We start from the raw sequence: 17,902 nt of genomic DNA on the forward strand, positions 1-17,902 counted from the left end.
ACACACAAATCAGTTGTTGATATTTCACAGAAAAATATTTTTGGTTGTCAAGGAGCTTGAAACTACCAAGGGGGGTTTGCTAAGACCAAAGTTGGGCCTTAGTAAACAGCTGAATTGAACAGCCTTCAGATCGGAAAGTCTAAATCCAGTCAAATGATTTCACACATTCAGGCTAAATTAACTTTTAATCACTTAGTCAATTTCTTCACTATTTTCTATAGATAGTTCCTTGCACAAGCTCAGGCTATGCAGAGACTTGAACTGCATGTCTGTCTTAAAAACATATTCACAAGCAAAATCAACCAAGGTTAAACCAGAGCCTTACAGCAGGAGTTGACAGACTTCTTATGTAAATAGTTATCGGTAAGCATTATGGGTTTCGTGGGTCACATCGTGTGTCAGTTTGCTAGAGGAGCTGTAACAAGGTACCACACTGGGTGGCTTAGATAGAAATTTATTCTCCTATGGTTCTGGAGGCTACGACTCTGAGATCCTGGTGCCCGCGGGTTGGCTCCTCCTGAGGGCTTCAGGACTCTGCCCCATGCCTTTCCCCTGGCTTGTGGTGGTTTGCTGGTAACTTGGACATTTCTTAACTGCATCGACCTGTTCTCTGCTTTCATCGTCACACAGCATTCTCCCTTGGGCATATCTGTGCCCAAATTTCCCCTTTATAAGGACACAAATCATACTGGATTAGGGACCCATCCCACTCCAGTATAACTTTATCCTACTTAACTAATTACACCTGCAAAGACCCTATTTCCCCAAATAAGGCCATATTCTGAGGTATTGGGGCTTAGGAGTTCAACATATGGATTTGAGGGAGGAGATGGGAGGGAGAAGAGGACACGACTCAACCTAGAACATACAATTTCTGTCCCAACTACACAACCCAGCCCTTGCAGTGCAAAGGAAATACTAGGAAATAGAAACGCAAATGGGTGTAGCTGTATTCCAATAAAGCTGTGCTTAGAAAAACAGGTCCAGGTCTGCCGGCAGTAGTTTGCAGATCCCAGTCTTGGAGTACCTCCGATCCCTTCTGAATATGAAAGAAAGAAAACAAGGAGAGATTTGGCACTTGGCAAAAAAGAGAAGGAAAAACTTCGCAAGTTTTGGCAATACCTACTTTATATTTTGTATTCTAGTCACAGTGTTTTACATTTAACATTAATGTTTTATGCTCACATTCAAATATAACCTGCATTAGTATACACAGTTTCAATTAAGCAAATTGGTGTAAATTTTATAATGGTGACTCTAATTATCATTATACCCTTTTGGGCAGGCCGGTACTGAGTTCTACAATGACAGAGAAATAGACTTTTCCATTTAACATTATGCTGCATGCTTTGCTTTTAGTATGAATATGTCTAAATGTTAATAATTAATTATGATTTTAATCCTTTTAGAAATGCATGCATATTCTCATGAATACATATGTATGTATTCCTTTTCTTATAATTAATATTTCTGGAGTGCCTACAGGCACTACATTAAATTGTATACAATGACCTCTGGATGAGATACAGACATTGCCTCCAGAGATTTACTCTGGCCTGGAAGATGAAGAAAATAGATAATATAGTAACACATATTCAGATGTCATCCGAAGACTTACATATACACCTGCCATGTAGGGGGCACTACTTTGTCCTCCTTGGGTCCATATACATGTGCATACATATATAAATGAATCTTCCATCTTTACTTAGAGAACTTTAAATGGAACTAAACCAGGGAGTTCTGTATAGGGCCAGAGATGTGAGGCTTAAAAAAGCTTTCATGAAAAGCTTAAAAGTTGACTCATGCAGTAAAGAAAAGAGGTCAATCGGGCACGTACTATATATTTTGCAATAGTAGCAGAGGCTATGCTCCCACTTACATTAAAACATAGGCTGCTTATTAATGTCTTTTCATATTAGAACACTAGGTATCTGGAAAACCCTAGAACTCTTCCTTCACTTGGTTATAAAGGTGGCCAGGGTCACCTGCTTTAAATTTTAAGGGAACAGATGTACAAGTAGTGAGTGGTTTTGTTGAGGATGAAATGAGCCCACTCACAGGTGTCAGTATTGGATGTTGAGGGCTCATTCATCTTCAGCAGGGGTGCCCCATGAAATCACTTACTTGGAGTGCCCTAAGATTGGCCTTGTATTTAGGATGTGAAAGAAAATACCCACTAAATTGTACCAATTATAAAGGAGGTCAAATTTGGGGGCCAAATAAGTGGACCATATGCCTTTAATCAGGTTTGTTACCTAAAATGTATTCAGTTCAGACAGAGATTTTCAGAGAAAGTGTCAGCTATGATTATATATATATATATATGTAATGCTATATGACCTGAAATGTCACATATATGGTATTTAATAATTTTAACCATTTTAGGCCCAAAGAAAACTTCTAAAATCATATCTAAAATGCTATTGTTCTTTTTATAATTATAGAAACACCGCCACATTTTCTGATGACTACTCCCATGACCTTCAAGAATACAAGCTAAACTCTGCCTGTACACATACAGTGGATTTCAGGACCACATATAATTAATGGTATCTTCTGAAATAAGATTTGAGCTCAAGGAATAAAACTAGAATTTATTCTACCAATGAAACAGTAGAGCACCCCTAAATAATATGGAAACTTTTAATGTCTTGGATTCACTGGTCTATAGTTTAGAAGTGCCTGTCCCAGCCTAAGAAACTTGTACACGTTTGTTTGGATAGGGGGCGGTTTCTCTCTTTTCCCTCTACTTTTACTAAAATAAAGGGAAAGGTTGTCCATGCTCCCACAGAACTAGAAAAAGAAGATGGAATTGAGTGGCTTTTTTCTTTTCTACATTTTGCAAACTTTATGAAGCACGGCAGCATGTCAATGCAGAGTAATGATAAGATTAATAATGATGGTGATGATGATAGTGATGAATTAGACAATATAATTCTCTTCTTATTCTAAGTGTGAAAACTGAAGCAAAATGATGAAGTGCCTTCCCCAAGATCAGTGGCTCCACAATTAGAACTCGGGCTTTTCCTCCCTGCACACTTGTTCTTCAGAGGAGAACAAATATCACTAATGCTCATCCGCACCAGAAGAAAACCAGACTGGCCCATTCAATGGCCAATTAGGATAAATTGTAAATTAGGAAAAATATCATAGGTAATACAAAAATCAAAAGCTCTCTAAAGAAAAGGAACAAAAAACCTGAATAAATAAGCCTAACGGTCCATTGTTTGTGGGAAAAATGATGAAATTACCATTAAAATATTCTATGAATTGAAAGCAAATTTTTATATGGAAAAATTTTACTTAAAAAAAATCTACCTAGAAAAAGTAAGACTCTTCTAGGACAGGTATTAGTTTTCATAAAAGAAGCATTAATCTGTCTGATAAGAGATAAAAATATGCTTTACGTGAATCTTAGTAAACCGGTCAATTAAAATTCTTCCTACTAAGCCACATTTAAAGTAACGTCTGTGACTGTGCTAAGCACTTGGGCCCTTAGACCGTGTCTACCCAGGAGAGTGTTCTAATTACCCCAGAAACAACCTCACAGAGTCTGCATCAGTCAGGTGAAAACACTCTTTTTCTTTAAGAGCAGTTTTAGGGACACACATTAACAGCAAATACTATAGCACTTTTTTTCCCTGCAAAAAACAAACCCAGTCTAAATGTCCATGTTCAGATGCCAAACCTGTGTTTAAACACTGTGCCAATCTGCTTCCCCATCAAAACTCTGGGTGAGGTATTGTTTTCACATTCAGGGACATTAGCCCAGCAATGCGTGGGGGGAAAAAATCTTCATTTGGACGGTGCATCTTTCAGACATTCCCTTCTTTTATTGATTTGTTTTCTCCTGTCCCTTTTCTCCTTCTTTTGTTTCCTTATCATAGCTTCAGGTTATTACGTGCAAAGTATTGATGGGAATGGATGGTTTTGGTCGATGGAGAGCTAATGCATCCCTAATCCCACCATTGTTACAGAGTTATGCTTTACTCTGGTCTCTGATGGGGGAAAAGGTGCAAAGCTGTTGATCCTAGTTTTATTTGTCACAAACCCATCCATCAATCAAGCGCAAGCATGTCTGAATGCTGAATGACATGTGGGTCTCAGCTGAAAAAATTCGATAACACTGTATTGTCAGGTCTCTCACTCTTTTTTTGATAAGAAATACATTTGACTGAAACAGATAAGCACACAACTACTAAAGACTTGAAGAGAGAAAGTGACATATTGGCACCAAAGGTTATATATCTTTGGTATTAATGATACTTATAAGTAAATAAAATGGGAAGGGCAGCTACAGCTAAACATACAGCATCCCTAAGGCTTGGCTATTTAACTATCATCGCTCTACTCTTACTCAGATTGTTAAATATTAGTCTGACCATGTTTCACAGTTCGCTAGCCTGGTTTTAAAATGCAAGCAAATGTACAGTTGGCGAAGGTGGTGCAGTGCAGGGAATCAAACACCACTTGTTTACACTGCTCTGAACAAACAGACAGACCTCTTTCGTTACGCGTGGTAGGTAAACCCTGGCGTACTTTTGTGTGTGTCTGAACTTGGAAGTTCATAACTGTCTTCTCTGGTGAGTAAAAGCATTTAGGGGGAAAAAAGCTTTAATTATTTTAAACTGGAAATGTATATGCATGTCATTTTAATAGTAACTTAACTTATACTTACAGTCTCAAAAATGGTTTCTGTGTGTCCCTTTTATTCCAGTTACTAAATTAGGTACCTTGATACATCATGAAAGCCTATCTTTTCAGTTAGACACAATTTTCTATTCACAGTCATTTCAAGATAATTGCATTTGGAAATAGTTAAAACATTCAAAACAACATTACTAGTATAGTATAATTTTAGGGGCAAAATTAATCAATAAATCAGAACATTTTAAAAATCATTTTATTTTCTTGTCATAACATTTTAGAGAAGATAAGAATTTTTTAAGTGACCCAGAAAAGCCCAACGAGAACGGTAACAAAAAGACAGTCCTGAATTAGAGGGCACTAAGATGAACATTTTGTGGCTGTATCACCACACTAGGAAAGTAAGCCATTTTTTCTCTGTTCAGTGACTGGGGGCTAGGAATCTGCAAACAATCGATGCGGGAGTGCTGTAAATTTGTGGGGTAAATTACATGTGCTTGGCCGCTCCTCTGTATCTGCCCTATATTCTATACAAGATACTTTAGATGGAGCTGTCACACAATACATATACTTCATATCGATTTTGATAAACACAACTTGAATTGAAATCCATAATAAAGCAAGAGAAATTGTATCTCCTTCAGATCCCTAGTACCTGAACTATTCTCGAAATTAATTAAATGGTTGCTCCCAATTCTGAATTCATGGTGCGAGACAAAAAAAAAATCAAGTTTGATTTCTAATTTTTCTCACCTTTTGTTTTTCTTCTCTTATTTACATTTTATCTTAACTTTCCCATCTTTTTAAAAACATGTTAATTCTTAAAGACTTCCCGGGAGGACCCATGAATCAGCAAATGGGAGCGATATAAACCTTTGAGAGTTGCTAGAAGCAACTCTAGAAACAAACAATAATCTTTCTGTTGATCGTTCTTTTGGGTTTCCCGCTTGCTTTAGTTTGGACTCACTTTGCAGTGATTTTTTAGGCAGCTGTGAATTTGGGTCTCGTTTCAGTAAAGTATCTGAAACCACCATAAGTGTTTGAGCAAGGGTTCAGGGAGTCCATGGTTACCAAGGGCAGCCTCTCCCAGCCAGACACATGCTGTGAGGCTCTAAACAATCCTTGCCAAGAGAGAAGCAGTTCAGCTCCTACTCAGAAAAATACAATGAGGTTGTTCTTATCAATTCTGGATATCCAGGCCTTGGACGGGCAGAACTCTAACCTAGTCTCTTCATACCTTTAGAATAAGGATTTATTGAATCTAGGGTGGCCTTTGTTCACAGTGGATCTTCAGAAGTATGGACTTTGTAATTTTATTCAGGATAATAAGAAACAACAGCAACATCAAGAATGCAAGGAATTGACCTGGCTGGTGTGACTCGGTGGGTTGAATGCCAGCCTGTGAACCAAAAGGTCACTGGTTCAATTCCCAGTCAGGCCACGTGCCTGGGTTGCAGGCCAGGTCCCCAGCTGGGGATGTGAGAGAGGAAATCGACCAATGTTTCTCTCATACATCAGTGTTTCTCTCCCTCCTTTCCCCTCTCTCTAAAAAATAAATAAAATCTTAAAAAAAAAAAAAAAAAGAATACAAGGAACCATCATGAGATTTGGTGGCATTAGGGACTCATTTCACCCATAAATGCCTTGGGGAGAAGGATGAAATGTGGGATAAAGTGGATTCGTGTTCTGGTGACATTTTGAAACATTTTTGAAATATTATAGAAAATATAGAATATTATAAAGAATTAAAAGAAATCATTCATATTGGCATCACCCACAAGTGGCATTTGTTGCTTTTCTACAGTATACGATATGTTATACAATGAACTATTGAGAGACAGATCAATTAATTGATCTCATGAGAATATTTTTAATGTGGCTAATTCTATAATTCTATCTTTAATGTAGCTACATTAATGGAGCTAATGTAGCTACATTAATAACCCTATTTCAAACCTCCTCTAATTAAAGAAAAATCATTAAGAAGTCTACTATTTATAAGTGACTTGGAAGCAATTGTTTTACATGAATGAATGTTAAAGGTATCGAAGATATTAAATGACACCTATTTTCCCATGAGACAGAGAATTTCCGGCTCTACTCTCCAGTGGCGAAAGGGTTTAGAAACAGCTTTTTTCCTATGACTCCATGATAAAGTTCAAAGAACTTGTAGCAATGCTTAGTACAGCAACTAAGTGTGTGTATGTTGATCCAGAGCAAGGGACCCAGGGTACAATTTGTGAGTTCTTGGGGAGATAGAGGGGTTAGAGACCAATGAAAATTCTGAAGGCAAACTATTGTTTCACAATATGTCCTGCTGATCCAATTAGATACACACACGTGCGCGCACACACACACCTGCATGCCCGCATATCAATTGAATGCCCCCTGACTACAGCGTACCTTCGAAGTACACGGTGTCCTTACATGAAAGGTTTGCCATATAATGTTTCATTCTATATTCTGTATTTTAGCTACAGCTGCCTTTCTAAGACTTTACTGCTAAAAAATAATCAAAATGAGAACTTCCTCTGGTGTAAACAGAGAATCTTAAAAAAGATGACTTCGGCTTCATTTAGTTGAAGAATGTTTTGATGATAAAAGCAGATGTGAGGGTCAGAACAGGCATCCTGACCTTGGCTTAAAATATTTTTTTAAAAGAGAGTTTGTTTTCTACTTAGAAAACCATTTTCTATTCATTATATTGTATTGATCATGTGTAGAAAATTGTAAAGGAAAATCATCTATAGTTGACAGCAGCTAGTAGTTACTTCTGGGAGCACAGGGTGGGGCAAAAGGCTTACAGTTGTGAGTACATGAAACCCAGAGTTTATTCTTGTGTTGTTATTTATTAATCATATTATTTTCCATATGAACAACTGTAAACCTACTTTTGCCCTAACCTGTATTTTAACCAATTAGTCCATTAAAGCTGAGCTTGCTATTTATTAATAGGTACCTTCAAGGGCAACTGTGTTAAATGACCCAGGCTGCTGGCTTGCTAGCCTCCAGTTTTGTGTCTATGCTCAGGCTAACACAGAGTTCAGGTTCTGAGCTGAAAGGAAACCCAGGGATTGTGTTTGTTGCCCTAGAACAGTGGTTCCCCAAGTGTGGACCTCAGACCAGCAGCTTTGGCTTCACCTGGCTGCTGGTTAGAAATGCAGAACCATGGGCCTCAAACCCCCTGCTGCATATAAATCTCTGAGAAAAGGGCCCAGGAAATAGTGTTCTAAAAGCTCTCCAGGTGATGTCAGTGCACATTCAAGTTTGAGAACCGGTGCTGGAGAACACTTAGCTAGCTAGTGATAGTCATGAATCCGCAGAAAGTGCTAGGAATAACAAGTCTGATGCTGTCTTGGGTGACTCGCACAGTGACTCGCACAGAGTAGGCACTTAGTAAATGCTTGCTTATCGGAAGAACTGACTCCTAAACTCTCCAATTTTCTAACCCTTTTCCCATATCATTTTGAACAGATACACCTAAATTTGCCCTTGAAGCAAACAATTTATTTCCCCCAATTCTCTTTGGTCCCTACTAACAAAACTAAGTACCACAGAAATTTCATCTTCATTTTCTTCATCGTAGGGCCTTCTGACTCACAGTGTGGGCAGCAGACCAGCAGCGTGGGCATCACTTGTCAGCTTGCTGGAAATGTAGAATCTCAAGCCCCACTCCAGGCTTACTGAATCAGAACCTGTATCTTAACACAATCCCCACCCTTAAGTAATGCATTTACACGTTAATATTTGAGAAGCAATCTTCTAGGAAGCCAGTTGCTACTCTTAATCCTGCTCATGTGATTTTTGTAGTAAGTACATTTTGGTATTAACACTATGTTCATGTGTCCCTCATTTATTCATTTATTCAACAGGTATTTCTTGAGTACCTACTATGTGCAAGGATGGGCAGTGTGGAAATACACAGATGAATAAGACATGGTTTCAGACTCTTTGAGGAGTGTATAGGTAATAAGGGAGCTAGTGTACATCAGCAGCTATGTACCAAGAAGGATATGGTGAGAGTCTTCTGAATGGTCTAAGATACTGGCATTCAGAGAGGGCCGAGAATAATTCCTCCTACAACAGAAGAGGATAAATAAGTCATTCAATTTTCAAATTTGATTGTAGTATGAAAGTAAGTTTATAGTTCTAGCAGTGACTTTAGAAGGTCTACATCTAAAGACATGGCAGAATAGAGGAGAAAGAGCATCTTCTTTGAAAACAGAGACCCCTGAGTTCAAATCCAGCCAGGTGTTCTTAGATTTTCTGAAACTAACTTTGTTGTCTACAAAAGAATGTAGTGCCTCTATTTCAGGGTTGTTCAGAGGGTTAGGGGCAGTGCGTATATAGACCCTACAACACTGTCTGGCACATATTAGGTACTCAGTGGTAGTATTATTGTTGCTGTTCCTGTACCCAAGATTTCTGGTGTCCTGTAGCCTATCTCCCTTGATCTCAGGAGCTACTTGAATGTGCCCACACTTGGGAGTGGCTGGATCTGGCTAACAAGGCTCTGGCCACTAGTTCTTAGTCGTCACTCAGCAGTATTCTCTTGATTGTTCAGTCCTGAGTGCTACACAAAACCTGGAAATTACGTACATCTCTGTGAAAAATCACTTATTGATCTGCACAAAACAAAGAAGAAACATCTAGTTAATTTATTTTATACAATAGTGTAGATCTGGTTACTTTGAAATAGTTCGAGTCTGGACTGCATAAGTGAGTTTTCAGTAGGATAATTGGCCTGGTGCACACATGGTCTCCGCTCCTCTTGCTCTGTCTAGACCAATTTGGATTTAAGCTCACCTTGTGTCTGGTAATCCCAGGAGCCATCAGGCTGCAGACCTAGGGACGAATCCTTTCCTATCCTTTCTTCTTCCTCCTTTTCCTTTTCCTCCTCCTCTACTTCTTTCTTTTTCTTCCCCCCCTTCCAGGAACTAGACCTTGCTCTAGCTGTGTGCTGCCAAATACATGACTAGATCAGCTTGACATGTAAATGATAGGGCAGGCAAAATCATTGTTCTCCGGTGCCTATCTCATCATCCTGAAGAGATCCTCGTAATCCGTAAGAGAATCCTGACAGTGTTTTTTTTTTTTTAAAATGTTCAAGACTCATAAAGTAATAGATGTTGTGCCCTACTAATTCTCTAAAGAAAAAATGAAAGTGTCACACAGCCCAAAAGATTCTAAGGAACAACAGGGCAAGGAAAAGATCTTGCCAATTACTCTTGAATACCAAGGTCTTAAAGCTCAGTGCCTGGCTGTCCAATGGATGGGCCCACACAGAATGAGCTCCGCACAAGCAGCGTTGCCATGAAGTTAGGGTGATCGTATACCTCATTGCTTCTAAGTCTTTTTAACAATTAAAGAGATACTATTAATAATTATTATCGTAATAGTTATTACGATAATAATTATTAATCCAGGATGGTCCTGGGAAACCAGGATAGACAGCTACCCTGCCTCAGGGCAAGCAAGGAGAAGAATAAGATTTGGAGCGAAGGTAGTGGTAGGTAAGGAGATACGGGCAAACATTTTTCTGCATTTAGTAGACAATGTTTGATGAGATAAGTGTATTTATAAAATCTGTTCCCTCTGCTACAGCTTAGTAGGACTTTGGCAAACTGCTTAGAACCGTACCTCACCTCACTTATTCAGCAAGCTCAGCTACCTTGGACATAGCCTGGAATTGAGTCTCTGGGTGGCAGAGCACGTCGTTAACACTCACCCGACCAAGAAGGCACAAAAGGGAAGCCCCTAAAACATTCCCTCAGCTTACTGAGTCCTCCTCGAAATTCAGCTCATTAACACATTCAGTTAACTAATGCTAGCCATAGTCCATAGAAATACAAAGTCGCATGTAAGAAAATATAGGGGCCCGACATATTCAGCAGTAGAGAGGAGCTGAGAGCCTCATTAGGACGGGATAGACAGACAGAAGAAGCATAGCCTCTCTGGTCTATAAACCTGTATAGCCTCTGAAGATGCCACTGGTCACAGCATAGCACAGTAACTGGTGTTCATCATTGTGCTCTGGAGTCATCAAGAAAAAAGTTATAACTTAAGTAGAGAAGCAGTGTAGGGACATAGGAAAAACACTGACAGTGGAGCAGAAAGACCTGGGTTAGGGACCTAATTCCGCCATTCACTAGCTTTGTGACCTCAGATAAATTATTTAATCCCTTTAAACATTATTAGCCTAGCATCATGTGCAAAATAGAGAGAATACCTACCTAAGGGTGATAATAATGATGAAGAGTGATCATGTATTTACAAAGTCCAACGCTGTGCCTACTATATGGAAGCCGCTCCATCAGTGGAAGTTATTATTCATAATAAGAAAAAGTTCAGTATGTTTGATTTAAGAAGAATGTTATCCTGAATGGCAAGAGACATTACAAGATTGTCACTGTTGGGGATCTCCCCACATGGGATGTTAACTGAGCCAGTTTAGGGCAGCAGATTGTCGTGACTTTTCTTAGGCCTAAAAATCAACCAGACATAGTCATGTAAGTAGGAAGAGGAATACGAGTAGTAGATGCTCATGGACTGGCAGACCAGAAGGCACCTTGTTTGGGGACAGGACAGAGGTGACATCTCAGGGCCTGAGTTCAAGCAGTAATAAAATACCCTGGATAACAAGGTCCTTTTTCCGGAGTCAGGGCCTAGAACCCAGTGGTGGACCATTTGACCAGTGCATTAGTTGTATTAGAAAATTAAAAGAAAAGGTTCTTTTGGTGAAAGATTAGACTTTGAAATTTCACAGAATAAAAAATATTTATAAATAAATTGCATTACCTTGAGATGTAGTGAATTTTTGATCAACAAAAGAGTATTCAGATATAACTAAAAAACCTCTTGATATGGGCATGGTTGAATGGATTTAAACATTGCCTGTAAAACTGTTTTAAATCACTTTACGATGGTGCTTTCCAAAACTAAAACAATATTTGACTTGTGTGGAGTAATTTAGACATTAATAAAAATGCTAAGTAAATGAGATGCTATTGTAAATAGCATATTTGTTTCAGAATATAGAGTGAATGTAAGTTAAAGAAATGCATAAGGTATTAAAAATATATACAACAAGAGAGATCATGATTCTACTGTTCCAGAGGTAACCATCACAAACATTTTTTCAGTCTATCTTCCATAGGATTTCCCCCCAATGTTGAAAATATATTGTACATACAATTTTATCCTACATTTTTTTCTTTTATTATATCATAATTGTTTTGTGTCATCAAAAAATGTTTTAGGCAGCATTTTAAAGTTACAAAATAGCCCTGGCTGGTGTGGCTCTGTGGATTGAATGCTGGCCTGCAAACCAAAGGGTCGCTGGTTCAATTCCCAGTCAGGGCACAAGTGTCAGTTATGGTCAGTTTTATGTGCATTGTATCACAATAAAAAAAGAGAAGCCCTAGCCAGGTGGCTAAGTTAGTTGGAGCGTCATCCTGTAGACCAAAAGGTGGTGGGTTTGATTCCCACTTTGGGCACGTACAAGAGGTAACTGATAGATGTTTCTCTCACACTGATGTTTCTCTCACATTGATGCCTCTCTCTTTCTCTCTCTCTTTCTCTCCCCCTTTCTCTCCCTTCTTCTCTCTCTCTAAAATCAATAAATATATCCTTGGATGAGAATTAATTTTCTTTTTAAAAAGAGGAAAGAAAACAATAGAAATAGATATTTTCCTTTCCTTAAAAAACATATTGGCCAAGCCAGCAGCTCCAGATCAATAGCATCTATTAATGCATTGCCTTATAGCTAAAGCAAGTAGCTAAGACAAGTTTAAAAATGACTAAAGAGTGTAATATTTTGTAATTTCATTTTTTAAAAGATTTTATTTATTTATTTTTAGAGAGAGGGGAAGGGAGGGAGAAAGAGAGGGAGAGAAACATCAATGTGTAGTTGCCTCTCATGCGCCCCCTACTGTGGACCTGGCTCACAAACCAGGCTTGTGCCCTGACTGGGAATTGAACCAGCGACCCTTTGGTTTGCAGGCCAGCATTCAATCCACAGAGCCACACCAGCCAGGGCTATTTTGTAACTTTAAAATGCTGCCTAAAACATTTTTTGATGACACAAAACAATTATGATATAATAAAAGAAAAAAATGTAGGATAAAATTGTATGTACAATATATTTTCAACATTGGGGGGAAATCCTATGGAAGATAGACTGAAAAAATGTTTGTGATGGTTACCTCTGGAACAGTAGAATCATGATCTCTCTTGTTGTATGTATTTTTAATACCTTATGCATTTCTTTAACTTACATTCACTCTATATTCTGAAATCTTGTAAAATTTGCCAGGATGTTTTCTGGCCGCTTTTCCAAAAGATAGTCCCAAATATAATGTACAGAAAGGAAGACAGAAAAAGTAAATGTTATTGGCCTGAAAATAACTCTCATGAAAAAGGAAAATTAACTTCCTCATTCTCAAATTTTATTAGGAAGTCATTGAGTCAATCACCAAGTTATAACTACCTCAAATCCTTTCTGTAATATAGTCATGCCTATTAAAACTTCAGTTGGCTATATTTGCATAGTGAGGAAGAGAAGAGCTGAGAGGGGACTAACACTCAAGGAATCCTGTTAGAGTTCAGACACTGTGGAAGATGGTTGATGTAAACTACCTTAAGTAGTCATTACAAAGACTGCAAGTTATAACTATTGTTCTCCATATTGCATACGAGGAAACTGAGGTTTGGAGATGTAATTTGCCTAAATTTATACAGCTGGAAAGTGGCAGAGATGGGACTCAAACTCAAATTTACCTGATCCCTAAGCTCCATGCTATTTTCATTGTATCACACTACATTGTTGTTATACGTGTATAATATTATCCTACGAGAACAAAATCCTTTGAAAATTACAGCAGAAATTCCAATAACGACCCAGATAGAAAATTGTAAGTCTACAAACCAGGGAATCTAGTTTCTGCAGCTTTTCTTGGTGTTTGATATAGTTCTAACATTTCATCCTCCTCTGTTGCTATCAGTTTATCGCCTGGATCTCTCAGCATCCCTGAAAGGTTTATTCTGAATGGATTAGGCATTGGCATTCTCAGCTCTGTGCCAAAACACACACAGGCTTGTTGACCCAACAAGAAAGTGCTTGTAGAGCAGCTTTACATAAACTGAAATCACAGATCTCAAAAGCTTTCTCTCTTCTTCTGTCACAGTTTTTTTTTTTAATCTGACAATAAACATACACAGACTATCAAGAAGAAAGGAAAAAAACTGTTTTTCATAGGAAGAGTCACTAGAATTTAGTGAGAGAAATAAGCAATGAAAAGTAGAGTCTTCTGTTCAATCTCTATCTATCTAAAGTCTTGTTTTTTAATTACTCATGTTCTTGGGTATTCTTTGATGCTTAATTTCTCATTTGCAACACAGGAATCATTTAAAAGGGTGGCTCTGGAACACATAAAATTATATTCGTAGAGCACTTTGCTTTGAGAAGGGTTAGAAAGTCGTGCGTGTACGTATGGAGCCCTTAACACTGTGCTTAAGCACAAGGAAAGCACAACTAGTAGTGAACAGGGACCGGCTACCTTACGAGCATGGTTCCCTTGTCCAAGCAGCCCTCAATGGATTGGTGTGCTGTGGCTGCTGAGTTCAGCTTCCTTGACACTAATCTACCTGGGCTGTAGGAATGTCCTAGAATTCACTATTATGAGAAGCCACTAAACTTCTAAATATATTGCATGTTAAATAGGTTGTATATTTCTGCCATTCTACTTCTCTGCTCCTAACATTTTTGTATAGCGGTCTCTTTCTGCCTCCCCTGCTCTTACCTTACTTTCACTGCACCCCTCACTCCCATTGCACCCATACTCTCTGCAGCACTGTGTGACCTTCCTGAAACAGTATTAACCTTCTTAAGGAAAAAGAAAAAGAGCTAGCAAATACTGTAAACCTTAGTGGGGGGAATCCTTCCTAGGTGACGACAGTTGACATCTCTAGTCTAAGCAGAAATGATCAATTTTAAGTTAACCTTCAACTTTTAAGTAGGGTCAGAGTTCCCCACTCCTGAATCAAGTTCAGTGCTTCGGGTGGGTGATCAACATGTGTCCATAAAGCAAAAACTCTTTTTTTCAGAGTGACATCTATCTGCCCAGACAAAATTAACTCCATCAGCAGGAACAAGTTTACAGAACAATGACTGTGTGGATTCACAATGAAATCCCCTTTTAAAATCTAGAATCTTCCAGAGCATTTTAACCAACAAACCTGTGAATGATTAAACTTCTCTTTCCCTCCTTCCCTGCCTTCCTCCCCTATCCACCCCAAAGTGATATCAATATTCAGTATAACTGTTTTAATGCTCCACGTGTTAGAGGAGTAAAAAGGCCATGGAACGCCACTTCAGTCTTTCAGTACACGAGGAGGACATACACACAAGAAAAAGGGAAGTATCAGAGAGGCACTTTATAGTTTATCAAGATATGAATACTAGTAACTATATATTATAACCGAATGTTTATTGTAACCAAAGGCACTAGGTGTGATTATCACATAGAAAGCCTCTGAGGATTGCCACGGATGACGTCATGACTGGCTGGTAGGACACTCAGTGCTCCCTAAGTCACTGCTCCAACGTGGTTGCCTATTCCACCTGGGACTACAGGTTCACTTTTCTAGGGTGTGACTACAGAATATAAAAAGCCAGCTTGTAAAATAGTTTGAGTGAAGCAAATTGTTAAGAAAAAAAAAATCATTGAAACCTATCCTTTAGACAATTTGGAACACATCTATCAAAATTATAAATACATATACCTTTAATATAATAATTCTACATCCAGGAATTTATTCTAACAAAATAAATGTATATAGAATCACAAGTATACAAAGTTACTTATGGCATCATTGTTTGTAATAACAAAATATTGAAAATAAGTGTTCATTAATTAGGAATTATTTAAATAAATTATAGGAGATCTATGCAGGAGAACATGAAGCCATAAAAAAGAATGAAGAAACTCTATATGAATTGATATAGAAAGCTCCAGAAGAGCTAAACTTAAATTAGCTGTTAAATTTTAATAACATAATTTTTTCTGGAAAACTACAGAAGAAATTCACATCAATTTTGAGGAAGGGAATTAGGTGGCTGGAGGTCCAGGATGAGAGAGTTTTCCATGTTTTGAATTTTGAACTATAGGAAATAGTTTGGTCATTAGATTAAAACAATTGATGTGCAGGAGGCCTCAAAAGTAAAACTTTGTAGCCCTGACTGGCGTGGCTCAGCTGGTTGAGTGTCGTTCTACAAAGCAAAAGGTCACAGGTTCTAGTCCTGGTTAAGGCACTTGTGTAAGTTGTGGGCTTGGTCCCCCTCACACATTAATGTTCCCTTCCCTCTCTTTCTCTCTCTCTTCCCCTTTCTCTAAACATGAACAAATAAAAATCTTTTTTTAAAAAGTAAAACATTGCAATTCATATATTTTTCAAACTAGCATGTAATAGAAAAATTGATGAAAATATTCCTTTTATAAATGTTCTCATACTCCTAGATTAAAAAATTGGTAAAAAAGATAAATAGGCATATCAACAATAAAAAGGCTTTAATTATATAGCTTATAATATATGCATATATACAAACACAATGAAATACAATTTAATTTTTTGTCTTTTACATAGTTGTAATAATACCATGTAGACATCATTATTTATTCTATCAATTAGGAGAGAAACAATCATTCTTTATTCTCTTAAATGTATCTTACACACCTGCACAGTACCAAGTACCAGGCTGGATTCTGGAAATCCTGTATTGAGCAAGACAGACATGGTCTCTGCCCTCCTGGACAGTTCTGGTACTTTAGCTATTAAGGCAGAAAAAGTTCCTTTTTCAGAATGATATAGGCAACACTCAATAGCTGCTTTCCCAGCTCAGTAAAATAATAAACATTCAAATGTGAAATGAAAACAGCTGGAGCAGCTGGATACAATTTAACTTTACATGAGAAAAGTCCTCAGACACAGATCACTTCCCTGCACACACAGACACACACGCTAATAACTCCTGCCCAGGAGGCTCAGTGCATAAGGGCGGAGTGGGAGCCCACCCTGCTCTTCCTCACCTCTCCATCTCCTTCCTGTATGTCCAGCCCAGAAAGAGGAAAACACAGGAGTGCTTTTAACAAGGGCCCATAATTGGGTTGGATTAAATGATAATTTGCTGGATATAAGCTGTTTGTGTGATATGTGCTCTACTTTTAGAGAATCTAGAATCATGTTGCTTAAAACTTGTGGGGAAATTATTGCACTGTCCATATTAGGATTAATTCGCATCCTTGTTCTTTTTATTTGAGTGTAGACACACAATCATAAATCTCCCCAAACTAGCCAAGCATACTTTGGTGAAAGGTGACATGGGGGATGGTCTTCAAAAAAAGGAGCAATGAAGGGAGAATAGGGCAAAGGTGGTGAGAATAATTTCATTTCGTATGCCTCCTTCACACATGGGAGATATCATCCTTCAAAACAAGATGATTTCCCACCTGAGACAACCATAGCCAGGGGATGAGCGTAGTCCCCGATGAGGTACTTAACAGAAGGCATGAATGGCCAATTAATGTACATTCCATTCAAGACTGAGTAAATCACAGGAAGGAGACCCACGGCCACAAAATACCTGGACTGCCAAGATGGAAGAACAGCATAACTGCAAATATTAATAGAACATCAAGAACATGTCAAATAGCTAAACTGGTCTCATCACTGGTAACTTGATCAAGTGGATTTCTGTCTTTGCTGCCATGATTCTTTTGTACAATTACTGTACATACACACTTCTGCAAGTATGCACAAGTTTCACAAGCAATAGCCTTAGAGAAACAATACCTACTTTGCAAACCCAAGTTCCTCTGCTGAATGAGAGAGATCATTTTCAAGTGCTTTTTTTTTTGGATGCTTTAATTATACATAGAAAAGGAAACAACCTCTATTACATTATTGCATTTCTTTTGGCTACCAGAATAGTGGATATGATTTGAAGCAACCGTTATATCACTAACTTTATGCTATAAAGAATTCCAAACTGTCTCATAGGCTACAAGACCACACACTTGCAAATGCCTTGCACACACAATAGAAAGAATGAGGGCTGTACTCCACGCATTGACACGGGGTGTGGTGAGGGGGGCTGCATGGACATAAATATGCCGACATTGAGATGAATTGGTAAGAACAAGTTTACTGCTGAAAATTCTAATATTCCACAGAAATAGTCCTGTGTTGTCTACTT

The 17,902-nt window shown here is 38.2% G+C and overlaps 1 protein-coding gene across 2 annotated transcripts in view; it reads left to right on the forward strand.

Annotated features, from left to right (window-relative positions):
* LOC128780200 (uncharacterized) overlaps positions 1-17,902 on the forward strand; it is a 486,095-nt gene that overhangs the window by 403,656 nt on the left and 64,537 nt on the right. The window contains exon 8 of one of the 2 annotated variants that reach the window (XM_053918121.1): positions 2,448-2,639. The exons of the other annotated variant lie outside the window; for it this stretch is intronic. Coding sequence (XP_053774096.1) covers positions 2,448-2,550 — 103 coding nt within the window. The 3' untranslated portion in view covers positions 2,551-2,639. Of the gene's footprint in view, positions 1-2,447; positions 2,640-17,902 lie in introns of those variants that run through there. 2 annotated transcript variants of the gene reach the window in all.

Source organism: Desmodus rotundus, chromosome 2 (assembly GCF_022682495.2).
Source record: "Desmodus rotundus isolate HL8 chromosome 2, HLdesRot8A.1, whole genome shotgun sequence".
Lineage (NCBI taxonomy): Eukaryota > Metazoa > Chordata > Mammalia > Chiroptera > Phyllostomidae > Desmodus > Desmodus rotundus.